General features: G+C 37.3%; 1 protein-coding gene and 1 long non-coding RNA gene across 3 annotated transcripts in view; one reads left to right on the forward strand and one right to left on the reverse strand.

Moving 5' to 3' along the window:
* Nucleotides 1–2046: 2046 nt before the first annotated feature.
* On the reverse strand, nt 2047–7006 carry LOC140688761 (uncharacterized). The gene is made up of 5 exons (XM_072948658.1): nt 6710–7006; nt 6611–6679; nt 6210–6308; nt 5732–5828; nt 2047–2117 (listed from the first exon to the last, which is right to left on the reverse strand). The coding sequence occupies exons 1-5, from the start codon at nt 7004–7006 to the stop codon at nt 2047–2049; spliced, it is 633 nt and encodes a 210-aa protein (XP_072804759.1).
* Nucleotides 7007–7557: 551 nt separating this feature from the next.
* The window catches only part of LOC116284455 (uncharacterized), a 91104-nt gene continuing 79880 nt past the window's right edge, over nt 7558–18781 (forward strand). For both annotated transcript variants that reach the window (XR_012061506.1, XR_012061510.1), the window contains exons 1-3: nt 7558–7610; nt 10629–10737; nt 13015–13085. This is a non-coding gene — a long non-coding RNA (uncharacterized lncRNA). The remainder of the gene's footprint in view (nt 7611–10628; nt 10738–13014; nt 13086–18781) is intronic.

The raw sequence follows: 18781 nt of genomic DNA on the forward strand, positions 1-18781 counted from the left end.
ATAGTTATTTAAGGCATTATTTTGCCCACATAGTCTCTGTATTTCCAGTGTGGCTCCCCCCTCACCCTATTCATTTGTTTTAGTTTCTCTCCTCTTTTTGTGCTACAGACTTTCCCTCAGATATCTGGGGATCTTTGGCCATCTGCTCATATGTAAGGGCTCTGTGCTGATTGGAAGCTCTGGGTTTGTTGACTGTGGAATTCACTGAAGGGTGATTTGGCAGGGAAATTTTGTGCTATCTTGAGATGTTAATTTGAACTACTCATGTTCCCTAGAGAACTATTTTCCAATTTCTTGCTTGAAAGAAACAGCCCTGGAGCTTCATCCTGGAGCTCATCAAGAAAAGAGGTTGGGGAAGGGTGTGTACAGGGTCTTCTCAATGTATATAAATGCAGTATATAAATATCTGTTAATACTCGCAATATATAAAATATCTGTTTAAGTACTCTCAACTGGGCTGAATGTCCTCTAGTCCAGAAACAGTTTTCTACCTCCAGAGAGTAAACTCCAGTGTTTGGATGGGGTAGGGGAGAAACAATTGATTTGCTGCATAGGGTGGGAGAGAGTGAGCTGTGGACCTAACTGCTTCTTAAACAGACACTAAGTCAATCTTTCAATAGCTGTATGTTTGCCCCTATTTCAGAGGTACTTGGTGCTGCCAATTCCAGATCTTTGTGGGATTCTGTAGTGAAACTGGATTGCTTCTCAATTTTCCTTCTGAAGGTTTAGGATTTAGGGCTAAGTCAGCTTTCTGAGTCAATTTCCATGCAGTCACTGTTTTCCAGCTTACAATATTTTGTTGCTATTCTTCCTTTCTCATTCTTTTATTTTTTAATGTTTAATTGATTTACAATGTTGTGTTTGTTTCTGGTGTACAGCATAGTCATTCAGCCATACATATATATATATATATATATATTATTTTTCACATTCTTTTTCAGTATAGGTTATTACAGGATACTGAATATAGTTTCCTATGTGAAACAGTAGGACTTTGCTGTTTATCTATTTTATATATAGTAGTTAGTATCTGCAAATCCTGAATTCCTAATTTATCCCTCCCCACCCCTCTCCCCCCTGGTAACCATAAGTTTGTTTTCTATGTTTGTGAGTCTGTTTCTGTTTTGTAAATAAGTTCATTTGTCTCATTTTTTTAGGTTCCACATATAAGTGATATATGGTATTTTTCTTTCTCTTTCTGACTTACTTCACTTAGTATGATAATCTCTGGGTCCATCCATGTTGCTGCAAATGGCATTATTTCTTTTTTTGACTGAGTAGTATTCCACTGTATGTATATGTGTGTGTGTGTGTGTGTGTGTGTGTGTGTGTGTGTGTGTGTGTGTGTGTGTGTATACCACAACTTCTTTATCCAGTCATGTGTCAGTGAATATTTATGTTGTTTCCATGTCTTGGCTATTGTAAATAGTGCTGCTATGAACACTGGGGTGCATGTATCTTTTCGAATTAGAGTTTCCTCTGGATATATGCCCAGAAGTGGGATTGTTGGATCATATGGTATGTCTATTTTTAATTTTTTAAGAAACCTCCATTCTGTCCTCCATAATGGCTGCACCAAACTGCATTCCCACGAGCAGTGTAGGACGGTTCCCTTTTCTCCACACCCTCTTCAGCATTTATCATTTGTGGACTTCTGAATGACGGCCATTCTGACTGGTGTGAGGTGATACCTCATTGTAGTTTGGATTTGTATTTCTCTGATAATTAGTGATATTGAGCATTTTTCCACATGTCTATTCTCATTCTTTTTATCTTGTGTGTTTTTAACACAATCTTTTTCTGTCATTTTTGTAGAATTTGTAGGGAAGGAATTAGATGTATGTGTGCTCAGTCTTCTCTTTTTTTCCAAAATGCTAATGTATTTTCTAGTTCTGACAGTCTGTGAGTCTAAGATGGATGACAAATTGCCCAAAAAAAAAAAGCAAACCCCACCTAATCTCAACTATGCAAGGCTGTGTTGCACAGAATATAGATTTTCCTGACTCCTGGGGCTTCCTGTACTAGCCACTCACTTGCTCAGTTCCACTATTGTCCTAGTAGACGGCGGCAGAAAGTGTGGCGAAATTCCCAACAACTTGTTTTACAACTTGTCTTTTCTGGTAAAAAGAACGCAGAAAGGAAAATGTTAAAGGTCATGGCTAAAAGTAAGAGTTTGCTGTTTTACATTATTAATGTAATAATTCCAATTAGTTTTAATATTTTAATGTTTTAAAATCACATTTCTTTCAATAAATAATAAGCAAAGGAATGTATTATTTTAAGATGTTGTATTTGTTAAAAATACTTTCATGCCTATCCTATGATTATACTGATTACACGGGGTATGTTTAGATAAAGAAACTGAGGCATAAAAGACCAGTCAGATAACCTCCTTAAGTACGTATAGCTAACGAGGATCTTTTCACACCCTCAGGAGGATATTGGGGGCAGAACTGTTACCATTTGTAACTACTATTTACTCAGCATCTACTAAGTGCCTGGCTATGTGCAAAGACTTTCCACACATTGTTCCATTAATCTTTATAATGGTCCTCTTTCTTTACCGATAGGAAACTGAAACCCAGACAGGTTATGCAACTTGCTGAAGTGCACACAACTTGTACCTGCAGGACTGGGATTGGACCCCAGGTCTCTCTGACTTGCAAGCTTACTCTTTCTCCATGCAGCTTCCTTCAGGGCACAGGTTAGTAGCCTAGTCTAGTGGTGAACTACAGGCAAATAGGTAATTACAATATTGTGTGATAAAGGCTGTGGTGGGGTTACAGTGTGGTGTTATGAGGGCAGTAGAAGGGGGACCTGGGAAATTACTTGGAAGAAGTCATCTAATCAGAGACCTGATGGGATAGGAGGAGCTAGCCAGGGAAGAAAGGGCCAGAGAGCATTTCAAGCTAAGTGGTGCAAGAGACATTCCTGTACCTGGGGGAAATCAGAGTAATTGAACAAGGGCCTTTGGGAAGAAGCATGGCAGGAGATGAAGAGGTGGGCAGGGCAAGAAGAGGAAAGGCGGGGGAGGGCGGAGAAGGGTGGTCAACTAGAAAGAGCTTTGAAAATCTATTGAGGGAGTTAGGAGTTTATCCTCAGACTAATAGGGAACCATTTAAGGGTTTTTAGCCAGGAGGAACACATGTAAAAATTTGCATTTTATAAATACCATCCTTGTAGCTGTGGGGAGAATGGATATGAGAGGTGCTGGAATGGCGGAGAAGTTGAGAATAATTCTCAGATATCTTTCTTGAACAAGTGGACAGAGTGGTGCCATTTACTGAAACAGGGAACAGCTTCAGGAAAAAAAAGTCTACTATACTACCTAGGAGAGCAATTGGATTAATCAGAGCTGACTTTGCACAAAAATTCAGTGTATGTTTAGAATTAACTGGATAGACCTATGTTCATGGCTGTTATCTTTATCAGGTTCAGAATCAGTTTAAATCTTATAAGATTTGGGTATCCTTGTACTCATCTGTATCCTCCCTCATTTAAAAAAATATTGTGTACATGGTTTTTTAAAAATTAAATTGAATCATACAAGCAACAGTGGCTTTCACAGATTTACTCTTTTAGATGTTTTTCCTTATAAAAAGGAAATATCAACATGAGATTTTAAAAGTACGTATTTATATCATCGGATTTGCAATTTTCCTAGGTACTGATAATTACTAAAAATGTACAGAATTGAAATAATGGAATTACACAATGCAACTTTTTAACATGAGTATGTTTGCATGAGAAGGAAAATGTTGCCCAAAGTATTTGCTTATTGAATCCTTCCTCTACTCTTTATGATCTTTAGAAAATGTTACTGTTGGTTGTTCTGGGCATTCTGTAGAGCATACAATATTAAAAATACTAAACTTATAGAGCTGGAAAGAAGTTTAGATAATTCAGTTCTCTCATTTTATATTTGAGGCTAATAGGAACCAGAAAGTCCCTATAGTTGAGGAATCTGAGCAAAAAGAAAGTTCACTTTTTAGGTAGGGATATGAAATCACTCTGTGTCCTTGGACACTCACACTATACATGAAAGAAGACTGACAACTTCAATCTTCACGTTTTTTCATTGTAAAGAAAAGTGGAAAAAATAGTATTTTGTGGAGAACACTTGTCTCTTAAATACATCATTGAGTCTTAGCATTTATTTTTAGATGGAATGAAACTTCTCCATAGCTGCTTTGGGAAAACAATGTGGATCAATTTCACATTAAATGTGCCAATAGCATACACATATATAGGATATTGGATTGTAAATTACAAAAATGGAAACCAATTAATAAAAGCTATGATGTGCCAAAGAAATTGTTACCATTAAACATTTGTAGAGCTTAGGGTGTTCGCAAAATATCTGTCATTTGCATAACTGCAATTTCCACACTTCCTAATAATGAAATTTCTTCTTGAAAGTTGATAAAAATATAAAGCACTTTTAAGAGCTATGAATTTCATATACACTTAACAATGTTGTACATTCTAAACAGTCTATACTAGTGTTAAGGTAAAAAAAGGATAAAAATTTATATTTCTATCAGGAACAAAACAAAGTAGGTGAAAAAGTTCATTCAAATAAACTTTTGACTGATAAACCATTTTTTCTAACATGTTCAGTGACTGATCTGAGACAACAGAAAACTACAAATTAAATGTTTAATTCTGCACTATTGGAAATAATAAAGCACTGTAGAGATTCCTCAATAAAGGCAATGTAATATTTAGTGTATCACATGCATCATATATGGCTTAGGCTAGAGTGTATGTGTGAGATAATAGAAAATACAGATTGGTCTCTGTGCCTGGTTCCTAATACAGTGCTCCCCACACCCTTGTAAATTCCTAAGTGATAAGAGCACTAGAGGCATCTTTTGCTCTAATGAAGCGACTCTGGGTGGGCTCCTGGATGGGGTGTGGGGCCTGGTCACCAGAAAGACCAAGTCATACATAGAAGCTTGGAATTTTTAGGCCTGCTCCCCCTTACCCACCACTTCTCCAGAGAGGGGAGAGGGGGTAGAAATGGAGTTAATAATTGATCATGCCTATGTGGGGAAGCCTCCATAACCCTAATAGCATGGTTTGGAGAGCTTCGAACTGAGTGAAGACATACACCTATGGGAAGGGTGATGTACCTGAGTTCCATGGGGACGGGAGTTTCTGTGGTGGCACTCCCAGACCTCTCCCTATGTACCTCTTCATCTGGTGTTCATCTGTATTCTTTATCTTAGCCTTTACTAAACTGGTAAACATAAGTATGTTTTCCCCTGAGTACTTTGAGCTATTACAGCAAATAATCAAATCAAAGGGGAAGAGGGTGATGGGAAATCAAACAAGTTGTGGGTAACCTCGGGACCTGCTGCTTGGGATTGGCATCTGAAGTAAGGTGGGAGCAGTCTCCTGGGACTGAGCCCTTAACCTCTGGGATCTGACCCCATCTCCAGGTAGACAGTGTTAGAATTGAGTTAAATCGTAGAATACCCAGCTGGTGCTGTAGAGAATTGCTTGGTGTGGGGAAAAACTTCCACACATTTGGTGACCAGAAGTGAAATGTTTTCTGTGAGTAGCAAAGGAGAAACACAGGAGAAAAAGGAGAACTGTACGTTTATCCAATGCACTGTTTCTCTCCTAGGGCCCTTCATGCTTGAGCGTCTCTTGAAAGACAATGGAACTCATCATAAACTTTTAAACTTGTTATTCTTTTCTCTCCAAGAAAATATAAAAAGGCAACCTCCTCCATTTGTATTTTCTCCCAACTGCATATTGCTGTAGAGATTCCATATATTTCTGGTGTAATTCCATTCTGAGGCCCTCTTAATGGCGCGGCCCTGTGAAAAATGTAGAGGACCAGTTCATTCGGGGCAGTTGCTGGATGACACTGTAAGCACTTAAAAACAACTCAGGTGTATTTAACCTCCTTTCCTGGGACATTTAAAGAAAACGAGGCTATTTTGTTGTTAAGTTGCCCCACCAAAACGAGCAATAATATATCAGTCTAGTAAAAGACCTGGCCTTCTAAGCCATCAGTACCATCTATCCTCGAATCTGCTCGGCTTCCACTGCCCACTTCCCTAAGGTTCCGCTTGTGGTTTTTTAACCCATGTCCTAACAGCTTTTTCCAAGAGGACCCAGATGGCAGTCGGTAAACGAGCCTGACTCGGGGGTGGGCTGGGGTGAGGGTGGGGTTGGGTTTGCGGTCCTCTTCCCACCTGGGCTCGCGGCTGGGGAGCTGAACGCCCAGCGTAGGACCGGGCGTCTCCTGGATCCAGACTCAGGGTGCACAGCGAGGTCGAGAGGCAGGAACTCGTCTATAGAAAGAAGCATTTGCGTACGTGACACCGTTTCTCAAACTTGCACGCGAGGGCACCTCCCTGCAGCTGGCTACCCCGAGGGTCTCCCTGACCCCCGCTAAGTTTATTTTAAAGTCGTGTATTATTTTAAGATTGCATGTAAATGATACATTTACTTCCACAGCCTATACTTACTAGTTTCAATATAAAATTAAGAGTTCCATTTCCCCCACCTCCACGCACTCATTTCCTTTCTAGCTGCAACGCCAGGCTTGCGGCCCCTTCCCCACATCCCACCCCCACCCCCAATCCGGGCTCACTGCGCGGGGCGCGGTCGGGTCGTGGTTGGGGCGAGGGGTCGCATTTTGCGGAGCCCCAGGGGAGGAAACCTAAAGGGTCTTCAGCCCGAGAGGCGGGGCCATGGGCGTGTCCTCCCCAGACCCCCGCCCACCCTGCCGCCTCCCGTGAGGCCGCGAGCGCGCGGCGTCCCAGAGGACGGCGAGTCCGGAAGCTCGCAGGTGGCCGCGCCCGGGTGGCCGAGGGGAAGGCCCTGGGGGGCGGCCTGAATCCTGGCGCGCGTTTGCGGACTGACCCTGTGCGTGACAAGGTAACGGCCGCTCAGGAGCCCGCCTGCAGGAGCCGGGGCCGCTTCTCCCGCAGGGGCTACTCGGTGTGCTGGTTCCGAAAAGCCGCGGGCGCAGAGGTGAGCCAGCCATCGCTGAGGCCCGCCTCTTCCTCGAATTCGCTGGCATTGCTTAGCGAGGATAATTGTCGCCTTCCTTTTCCTGGGAACCGTGTCTAGTAGCCTACTGACCCATCCTGCTTTCTTTAGTCAGCTATGAGTAAGAGATGTCAATTTGGTTTCCAAAATTAGGAGATAGAACCGGGGTAGGAATCTAGATTTTCTATATTTGCCTCTGGAAAAAGCAAGAATCAGAGAAGTGGCCCCTGGACTTTAAGTGGTGCTCCAAGTGTGGGGTGTACCTGTGGGAAGTCTCTCTTGCTTGAGGAAGACTGGTTTCATAACTGAGGTCACACAGCATAGAAGAGAGAGGGGCTTTTTTATTTCGGTTTTCCTGTCACAAACTGGATGAAGAATCCGTCTATTAAGGGTCTCCCAGAGAAGTAAAAAACAGCTGATAAGATAGCACCATTCCAACTCTTTAAGGAAAAACCCAGAAATATTTTTCCTTGCTTGATTTAGAACTCGGGAAAAATGTCAGATAAAATGATGTATCTACCTAGGCAGTCACCTAGATGTGGAATCTTTGGATTGCCCTTAATGAAGTAATGCTGGGGCAAAAATCTCATTGAGTCCAGGTGAGGATAGCACTTGGGCAATGAGACACCTGGTGTGGGGACCTCTGAGGACACAATAACAGCAACAAAAACATGATATTTATCGAGCATTTACTATGTGCTTATGCGTGATTCTAAGCAAATTACATATACTATTTAATACAAAGTGAGATTCTGAGTGCTTAACTGCATTATTATTTAGTTTTGACAAGCATATGAAGTAGCTGCTATTATTAGTCCCATTTTACAGATGAGAAAACTGAAACATGGAGTTTTTCAGGTAGGTGGGTGGCCATATTCTCCAGCTGCTAAGAGTATAGGCTGCCAACAGCTCACAGCTGTCCCTTCTCTCAAGAATAGCCCTTGTTAATGGAACTGCCTCACTGGGAAATGCCCAGGTGGTTACAGCCCAAGACTTGCAGGTGTGGTCTGTAGCTGAAGGAAGATTGCTAGGAAGACACCTCCTGCCTCAAAAGGGAATAGCTTTGCAGTGTCGTTCATACTCCACAGCTGCCTGTGGGATCAGGCTGGGGATACAGCTGGACCTACATCTTTGCTTGGCTTCTTCCCTTTCCCTGTTCTGCTCGCCCCACTTCCCTCTAGATTTCACCTGAGAACCTCAGATCACTAGCACAAGCATCCTTATCTCAGGCTCTGCTTCTGTGAAACCCGACATAACACAGCTACTCTGCTGCACAGGCATACCTCAGATTCGGTTCCAGACCACTGCAATAAATTAACTGTCACAATAAAGTGATTCACATGAATTTTGTTTGTTTCCCAGTACATATGAAAGTTATTTTTACACTATAGTCTATTAAAAGTGTGTGATAGCATTTTATCTAAAAAATGTACATACCTTAATTGAAAAATACTTTATTGTTAAAAAATACTAACCATCATCTGAGCCTTCAGCAAGTCATAATCTTTTTGCTGATAGATTTGCTCAATGCAGGGTTGCTACAAGCCTTCAATTTGTAAAAACCAAAACCAAAACCAAAAAATCCCCACAGTATCTGTGCGTTACAATAAAAAGAGGTATGTCTGTACTGGGTTGTGAAGTTTTCAGAATTTTATTCTTTATTCCCTAATGATAAGTCTATGGAAAGACAACTCACTAGTTTCAAACATATATCAGATGACTTTCTCTTATAGTTAACACAATGAAATATATTAAGGAAGCTATGCTGCTAAAATACTACTTTGTGTAAAGGAAATAATAGAATGGCTTCTTTTAGATGCCAGTTGATAAAGAAAACCCTATTCCTACCAGGGATGGAGATAGCCAGAGTAGGTGACAGATAAGTAGTTATGCATTGAGTTCTTGATTGATGAAACTGGTTATGAGAAGGAAATGTGTTAATGCTGTTTTTAAAAGCTTTATGGAGAAACAGTTGACGTAGTGAAAGTGTACGTTTTGATACGTTGATATATGCATATACCCACAAACTATCACTACAGTCAAAATGATGAAAATAGACTTCACTCCTCAAAGTTTCCGCAGCCCCTTTCTGGTTCCAGGCAACCACTGTTTTTTGTTTTTGTAACATAAGGTTGAAAAAGACTTTAGAGGTCATGAGCTTCAGTTGTTCAGTAGCTGGGCATGCCTGAACACAAGGCATGCGGGGATTTCCATGGGCTAAAACTAGGAGGAATGTTGAAGTAACTGGGGCCAGGCTGCCATCTGCTCATAGGAAAGGAGATGCATGCAAAGTTTGATGCTGATGATAGCTTTGGCATTCAAGGCACAGATCTCATGTGTGACAAATTCTGATGAGGTTCAGGTAGACCTTGGGATTGGGACAACTTGGGTTTTGTGACAGGTTAAAGGAGGCCGTGTGAGGGAGTGATGCCGTCCTTGAAATACACAACCAAAATAAAAACATAACAAACTCAACTCTCCACCCAAACTCAGAACTGCAAGCTTGGGACTGGACAAGGAGTCTCCTGGTGGGTGGGGCAATGGATTTCTGCCCTTCAGGTTTGACATTCTCTTGGCTCTCTTATTGATTGCTCCTGGCTACGTGAGACATACTTGCCCATTTTAACTCTTTGGCTCAAGTTTGCTACCTCATAGTCCAGCTCAGACATATTTAGAATGTTCTGAGGCACTGCTGAAGGCTCTGGCAAAAGCAGCAGAGTGCCATAGTTCTAGATAATCTGGCATTTCAAACCTAATTTTCTCATCTTTGCTTTATGGTTCTTTGTCTCATGCCTGGAAATCCCTTTCTTTGGCTCCTCAAAGTTCAACCAACCCAGTTCACCACTAACTCCTTTCTCCTCTCATTCCTTTGCTCCTTTCTAGAGGATTCTTAGAGCACAACAACTGATGGTTAGCTTCATAATCCAGCTCTTGATCTAGCTCAGTGGTCTAGATCTCAACGGTCTGTATCAGTGCTGTCCAACAGAAATACAGTGCAAGCCACAAATGTGAGCCACACATGTAATTTTACATTTTTAGTGGCCACTTTAAAAAAAAAGGGAGAGAACAAACAGGTGAAATTATTTCTTAATAATATATTTTCAACCCAGTGTCTCCAAAATATGATCATTTCAACAAGTAATCTATATAAAAATTATTAATGAGATGTTTTACATTCTGTTTTATACCAAGTCTTTGAAGTCCACTGAGTACTTTACTTACAGCACATCTCAATTTGTATGAATGATATTTACATATTGGACAGTGTGAGTCTAGATATAGGCCTGGATCTAAAATTAACTAAGTATTCTAAGGGAAGAGAGGAAAAATAGGAGTTTTGTTTTGGATACACTGAGTTTGGGGTACTGGTAGCATCCCTGTGGACAGTGACAGTAAGCTTTTGGAAATGCAGTTCTAGAGCAGTAAGACAGCATCTTCCTTGGTTTTTGAATCCATACCTTAGAGTTTTCCACCAGATCCTAACTTGCACGTTAAACTGTATATGTTCTACTCCAGTCAGTTCATCTCCATGTTGACTGATTTTCTTCACGTTTTCTCTGCCAAACAAGTACATATCACATACATTTTTCTATACATTTATATCATCTCTCCTTCAGGTACCCTGGAAAGGGTCAAGCAGAAGAATGCGCACCGTTTTACTTCATGAAGAACCATTCTGTGAATGAACTATTATTCAGCATAAGCAATTAGTGTAAATATAACTTGGTTAGTATTTTAAAATCTGCATCCTAATTAATAGCTATCTAGAATAGCGAAATTTGTAATATCTTAAAAAATTTTTGTCTAATTGTAAAAGTAATACATAAAAATGATATCACGTTGGTTAAAGGTTAAAAAAAGGATGACAATACTCAGTATTTCAAGCATGTGAAGAAATAGACACCTTTATATGTTGTGAATGTAAATTTCTACAGGGATTTTGGAGGGCTGTTTGGCAATATGTATTACAATTCTAAATGTGTATACCTTTGCTTCTGCAATTTCAATTTTAGAAATTTATGCCATAAGAATGACTGGGTAAGTGCCCAGATTTGTGTGTGCAGGAGTGTTGATTCTATTGTTTTTGTTTTTTTAAAAAGGAAGCAACTTATATTTCAACAACCATTTATTGGGCACTGTAGTAGGTATGGGGCTACAACAATTAATCAGACATAGATGGTCTCTGCTCTCATATAGCTTGTGGTTTAGGAAAGAAGACAGCCAACTAAACATTTATTGAGCGCAGTCTGATGGTATAGACTGTGGTTGAAACACATTTGAGGGGAGCTGAACCCAGACTTTGGGAGGAAGTAAAGGTGTCTCATGGAAGTGATATCTAAACTGAGTGCCGAGGGGTAACTGAGTTACATATGTTATGATAGATCATATAATGGAGCATGATGCAGCTATTAAAAATGATGATGTACATGTGGAAAGAAGTAAACAATATAGTATTGAAAAAAATTGGGCCATAAAATAGAAAAATATAACTTTAGCCTCAAAACATAATTGTGGTTGGTAGAATTTCAATAGATTGTCACTTTCAAATGTAAATATGTTATTTTCATAATTAGAAAAGATTGTAGGTGTTTTTAAAAATTTGAAATTAAAGTAGTATAGGTTAAGTGTAGGAAATTTGGAAATTATAGAAAGATTAAAAAAGAAGAAAATAAAAATGACTAAAAATCCCATGCCCAAGATGACAGATAATCAACTGTAACATTTTGGTGTATTTTCCACCATTCTTTGTATGCATATGAATGTATTAGCTCTTCTCATTGTGATATGTGTTTTGTAGGCCAGTTTTAAATTTTAACATAAAAAATAATTTGAACTTATTGTTCATATATATATTCTATCTATCACAGAGTAAAACTTAATCACCAAAATTATAGTTTATTATGCTCAATAGAGTTAAATTCTTATATTTATTTGGGAAGTATCTTAACATCAAATGAAGCAATGCACTTTCCTCTGTTTTCTTTTTTTAATTTGGTACAATTAAGTTGTTATATGTTAATCATATCAATAATAATTCTCTTCTAGATGCTGGCATTCATGAGTAGATTATAGGGTTAAACTGGGTAAAAGTTCATTTTTCATGAGCATACATGAATGATGTTACTAGATCCCATTAGAACAGTGCCAGTCATGATGGGAGGGTTAATTTGCTTCACACTGTACAGTGTAGTTCCAAGTGTAGACTGGAGGCTGTTCCTTGACTTAAGGATAATATGTTGTATCATCTCTTCTATATTGCTTGGGTAGACTGTAGTAGTACTGTCATTCATTCCTTTTAAAGATAGCTACTAAAAAACGGAAGAATTAAGTCAACATATTCCCTGTGTGTCCTTGAAAGGCATTTTAAATAGCCGGAGAGTTTCTTCCTTATATAGGAAAGCAAAACATGTAAACTGTCAAGGAATGTAAAGTACTTGGAATAGTGCCTGATACATACTAAATGCTCAATAAATTACTGTTATTATTACTATTAATAAGAACGAATTATCAGTGTAAGTCTAGAAATGTCTTAGATCTATATTCAGATTCTCATCATTGGTTATGGGATGTGAAGAGTAAATTGATATCAAGATACAGGATGAAGGTCATACTTTTTCATGTTGATGCCTAAGACCTGGCATAAAAAGTTAAACAAAGACCCTATACTGGGATAGATAAACTCAGCTGAACTGAGTCTGTGTTTCACTTAGAGCATAGCCCTCAGTCAGTTAACACTATTTTGAAACTGAATTCCCTAGGTAAAAAGGAAACAGCTACTCTTGACACTTTTGTAAATGTTCATGGAGTCTGTTTGGTGAATGTGATCTCTGTTCAACTGAGTTGACATGAGAGTAATCTGCATTCATGGGGCGCCTTATACTCATAACAAGAAATATTGCTTTGTTGATCCAGGCTGTAAATCCTTTCCAAATTTTTAGGAAAAAAGTACGTTCATGGGGGACAGATAGGATATATTCAATGTAAACACACTTTGTTTTACAGAGCAAAGATTTGGAAAAGCTGAAAACATTTTTGTTAATTCAACCTCTGCATAGAAACCAAGAAAATCTCAGGTAAAGAAATAAAAAAGATTTTTTCTTGATATATGATTATTCTAATGATATTAATAATGCTTTTCTTCTATAATTTTAAGCAAATACAGGTTAACACTATAAAAGCACCATGCTGGATTATTTTTCTTACATTTTTACTCTCCTAACCCTTGCCTTAGTTTTAGAAGTTTAGAAAACAAAATGGGGTTAAATAAAGATGGTTTGAATATATATGTTTTCTTTTGGTAGTGAAGCAATTTTTTCTTTTATTTGTATCATAATATTAATTAAATAAATAGTAATCATTGAGTTCCTACTATGTGTTATGTTTGAGGTATGTATTTGAGATAAATAATTGATTTTGAATATAAATACATTTATTTAAGCCTGTTAAAATGTTTTCTGTAATTTTAATTTACTAATCTTTGAACAAACTACAAAGTGATTCATCATGTAGATATAAATTTCTGTCCCTAGGAGATTAGGTGGACCGTCTCTGCTTCTATTAAAATTTTAATATACTTAGGTAAATTGGATTTACATTTGTTGTTTTTTAGCCTCTTAAGGATATTTTGTAAACCAGCTATAAAGTAAAAAGAGGTATTGATTTTTAAACATTATAAGATATTAAACATTTCAAAGTATCCTAAAAAATAAAGTGCTCTATTACAAGTATTCATCATCTTTGGCATCAGACGTTTCTAAAAGTCAGTGTTTTCTGTGCTTGTGACATTGCCTTGAATCCACCAATACCATTTTAGTCTGGGAGGATCCAACAGTGGTAAGTATCATAGCCATGTAAGTTCTTGTAACTATGAGCTGAAATTCATGTCTGGATCCAGTCAGTCCTCAGCTTAACAGTGAATTTACAACTTGGGAAAAGTAGTATAAATAAACATGATTTAAGTTAAATTTATCTTTCTCATAGAATCTATTTTAAATATAGAATTGTCTTTCTGAGGGTGTAAAATAGATATTTACTCACTCTATGAATCATATGCATACTATGGGAGATTTAAGCTTGGGAATCTTGGACATTTAAATTGCATGGGTGAATAGTAATAACTAGATACTGCTGATTTGCTTTTATTTTGGGCTTCAGTTACCTGGGACTGAGACCCATTTATTTCAGGTTACTGAGTGTAACCCCTGTGTTTAGCTGAAGCTAAACAATTTTTAAACTTTTTATGTTGATAATCTTAGGCTTGCAGAAGAGTTGCAGAGGTAGTGCAGATAGTTCCAATATACACTCTACCCAGCCTCCCCAAATGTTAATAACGTCTCATATAGCCATGCAACAATGACCAAAATGAAGAAATTAAGATTAGTTCTGTAAATACTGTTAACTAAACTACAGACTATTTAGATTTCCCCAGTGTTTCCACCATCTTTTTTTTCTGTTCCAAGATTCAAGTCAGGAGACCACAACTGCTTTTAGTTTTTGTGTCTCCTTACTCTCCTTCAATCTGTGACAGTTCCTTAGTTTTTCCCTTATCTTACTACCTTGGCACTTTTGAGGAGTACTGGTTAAATGTTTTGTAGAATGTCCTTCAGTTAGGGTTTCCTTTTTTCTCATGATCAGACTGAGGTTATGGCTCTTGGGTACATGACATCAATATGTCTTATTACTGGTGATGTTATCCTTGATCAGTTAGCTAAGGTCGTATTTGCCAGGATTCTCCATGGAAAGTTATCATTTCCCCATTCCATGTTCTGTCCTCTGAAAGTGAGTTACTTAGTCCAGTCCAGTCCAGGGGAATTAAGATCCATCTTCTGGAGGGAGGAGTATTTAAGAAATTGTAGACATATGTTAAAACCACCATAGTAAGTAATAAATATTTTGTAGGGGATCCTTGGAGACAGTGTGGGTGCTAGTTTCTCTTTAAAGTTTCACTCACTAGTTTCAGCACTCATCGGTGGATCTTGCCTGCAGCAGTTACTACTTTGATACTCTAATGGTGATTTATTTCCCTTCTTCTTTCTGCATTTATAATTCTATTGGGAAGAACTGCCTCTTTTTATTCATTCATTCGTTCAGCTGTATATTTTTATCAGTATGGTCTTATAGATATTTATTACCTTATGGATACTTACTTTATTCTTTGGGTTGTAACTCATTATTATCATTATTTATCATATTGCTCAAAGTATTCCAGCTCTGGCTGTCAGGAGCTCTCAAGGGTTGGCTCATGTATCCTTTGGACAGACCCACATCTTTTAATTAATTTTATTTATTACTATTATTTTTATTTTTATCATCAACTTACTTTCTGGCATTGTAAGATTCTCCAGATTTATTTTGGATTCTCTATGCCCTAGTCCCCAAACCAGCCATTCTTTAAGAAGCATAGTTTCTTTTATTGGAAAATGGTATTTAGAAACCAAAATGTGACTTCTAGGTGTTCTTGTTACAACTGGAGAGTCATTACTTCTAGGTCCTTTCAGTGCAAAGAGTTAACAAGTGTTTGTAGTATACTAACCCATGTATCTATATTCATTTCTGTATATATCCATCTGTATATATATTAAAATAAACATTAGTTCATATGGATATCTCCAAATTCAGTCTGTTACCTTAGGATTTACTCTAACACTCCCCATTTACTTATTTGAAACTTCTTTCTCCCCCAGGTACAAACCTGACTGTCACTATCTACAATATATTTCTTATTTTTTCAACTCTAGTATATATGTAAAGTAGTTTCAGAATTACTAACCTAGACCTGTGAGATACATATTTACCAACAAGAATATAGTGTTTTGTCTTTAGCCTTTCGTCTTTAGCCTTAGAATATCAAAACTCTGTTATAGAAAGTTATTTATCCATGAAATCATTGACAAGACCAATATCGTGAGTCTTCTCCCCATGTTTTCTTCTAGAAGTTTTACAGTTTCAGGGCTTACATGTAAGTCTCTTATCCATTTTGAACTGATTTTTGTATATGGTGTAAGATAAAGGTCCAATTTCATTCTTTTGCATGTGGACCTCCAGTTTTCCCAACACCATTAGTTGAAGAGACTATCCTTTCCCCATTGTGTGTATTTGACATTCTTGTTGAAGATCAGTTAATGATATATGTGTGTGGATTCATTTCTGGGCTATCTATTCTGTTCATTTACTCTATATCTGTCTTTATGCCAGTACCATACTATTTTAATTACCGTGACTTTGTAATATACTTTGAAATCAGGAGATATGATACCTCCAGCTTTGTTCTTCTTTCTCAAGATTGTTTTGGCTATTCAGTGTCCTTTATGGTTCCATATTAATTTTAGAATTGCCTTTTCTATTTCTGCAAAAAAAACTATTGGAGTTTGATAGGAATTGATTTGAGTCTCTGGATTGCTTTGGGTAGTCTGGATATTTAAACAATAGTAAGCCTTCCAAGCCATGAACATGAGATGTCTTTCCATTTGTTTGTAACTTATTTAATTTCTCTCATCAGTGTTTTTATAGTTTTCAGTGTACAATCTTCTCCATCCTTAGTTAATTTTATTCCTAAGTATTTTCTTCTTGACACTATTGTGAAAGAGATATATTCCATTATGACATTGATCTTGGCAGTTGTTTCGTTGATATGACAAAAGCACAGGCAACAAAAGCAAAAACAGACAAGTAGACTATATCAAACTAAAAGGCTTCTGCACATCAAAGGGAGCAATCAACAAAATAAAAAAGGCAACCAATTGGATGAGAGATAATGTTTGTAAACCATTTATCTGATAAAAGCTTAATATCTCAAATATGTAAGAAAATGCTACATCCCAATAGCAAAAAACCAAATACCTGATTAAAAAATGGGCAAAGGAATTAATAGACATTTCTCCAAAGAAGACATACAAGTGGCCAACAGGTATGTGAAAAGATTCTTAAGGCCACTAACCATCAGAAAATTAAACCACGATAAGATATCACCTCACACCTGTTAGGATGGCTATTATCAAAAAAATAAAAAGAGAACAAGTGTTGGCAAGGAAGTGGAAAAACTGGATACTGCTGGTGGGCATGTAAAATGGTGTAGCCACTGTGGAAAACAGTATTGAAATTCTTCAAAAAATTAAAAGTAGAACTATCATATGATCCAACAGCCCCAATTCTGGTATTTTTCCAAAAAGAATTGAAATCACAGTTGAAATCAGGAATTTGATGAGATATTAGCATTCCTATTTTCATTGTAGCATTATTTACAATAGCCAAGATGTGGAAATAATCTAAATATCCATTGACAAATGAATGGATAAAGAAATTGTAGTATATCCATACAGTGGAATGTTATTTAGCCTTCAAAAAGAATGAAGTTCTGATACACATAAAAATATGGATGAACCTTGAGGACATTATGATAATTGAAATAAGCCAGTCACAGAACAACAAATACTACATGATTCCACTTATTTGAAATATCTAGAGTAGTCAAACTTACAGAAGCAGAGAATAGAACAGTGCTTGCCAGGGGCTGGGATGAGGGGGTAATGGAGAGTTATTACTTAATAGCCATAGTTTCTATATGGGATGATGGAAAAGATTTGGAAACAGTGGTGCTGGTTGCACAACAATGTAAATGTAATTCTTGCCATTGAATAGTATACTTAAGAATGATTTAAATGGCATTAAAAATTTAAAAGCTATGGTCACAACATGTAGAAATTGATACTTAAAGTTTTAAGCACTCTAAAATTTCAAATTTTTCAATCAAGTAGCTATTGCAGAAAACTGTTACCAGCAGGTCAGAAAATGAGGAATTTTAGTTAGTCAAGTGGCCATATAAATAGTGAATTAAGCCTATACATCATAAACATCAAATTTCAAAAAATCTAAGTATTAACACAAATCTATACTTATTTAAGAATTAAATGGAATTTTAATTATTTAGTATTTAATTTAAGGATCATACTTATAAATATCCTTCAACAATGAATGAATAAACAAACTGATACGATGAAACACGACTGAATAATAAAGAAGAACAAACTTGATTCACATAAAACAAGGATGATCTTAAATGCATTTTGCTAAGCCAGACACGAAAAGTAACATAATGTATGATTCTCTTTATATGATATTATGGAAGGCAAAACTATAGGGAAAGAAAACAGATTAGTGGCTGCCAGAAATTAGGAGTCAAGGAAGGGGTTACCTAAGAGTGGGATTACTGGGTTGTATGATAATTCTATAGCTTTTTGAGTAATTGCCATACAGTTTTCCATTGCAGCTGTACCATTTACATTCCCACCAGCAATGCCCAAGGGTTCCAGTTAATTCACATCCTCACCAATACTTCTTATTTTATTCTACTACTACTACTATTATTATTGCTATGCTGGTAGGTGTGAAGTGGTATCTCATCCTGTGTTTGATTTGCATTTCCCAAGTAACTAAGGATGTTAAGCATCTTTTCATGTACCATTCATGGCTATTTGTATATCTTCTTTGGAGAAATGTCTATTCAAATCCATTGCTCATTTTTTAATTGGCCTGTTTGTCTTTTTGCTATCTAGTTGGGAGTTCTTTATATATTCTGGGTATTAAACCATTGTCAAATATATGATTGCAAGGATTGTCTCCCATTCTACTAGTTGTCTTTTCACTTTCTTTGGTAATGTCCTTTGATGCAAAAACTTTTAAGTTTTGATGAAGTCCAGTTTATTTTTTCTATGGCTGCTTGTGTGTTGTATTTAAGAATCTATTACCAAATCCAAGGTCATGAAGGTTTACC

This window comes from Vicugna pacos, chromosome 2 (genome assembly GCF_048564905.1).
Source record: "Vicugna pacos chromosome 2, VicPac4, whole genome shotgun sequence".
NCBI classification, from domain to species: Eukaryota; Metazoa; Chordata; class Mammalia; order Artiodactyla; family Camelidae; genus Vicugna; species Vicugna pacos.

Coding starts and splice junctions, on each gene's coding strand:
- LOC140688761 (XM_072948658.1), bottom strand. CDS start 7,006: ATGGCTGGCTCACCTCTGCGCCCGCGGCTTTTCGGAACCAGCACACCG. Junction 5,829..6,209: donor CTCCCCAGCCGCGAGCCCAG/GTGGGAAGAGGA, acceptor CATTTTTCACAG/GGCCGCGCCATTAAGAGGGC. Junction 2,118..5,731: donor AGAAAATACAAATGGAGGAG/GTTGCCTTTTTA, acceptor TCTTTTTACCAG/AAAAGACAAGTTGTAAAACA.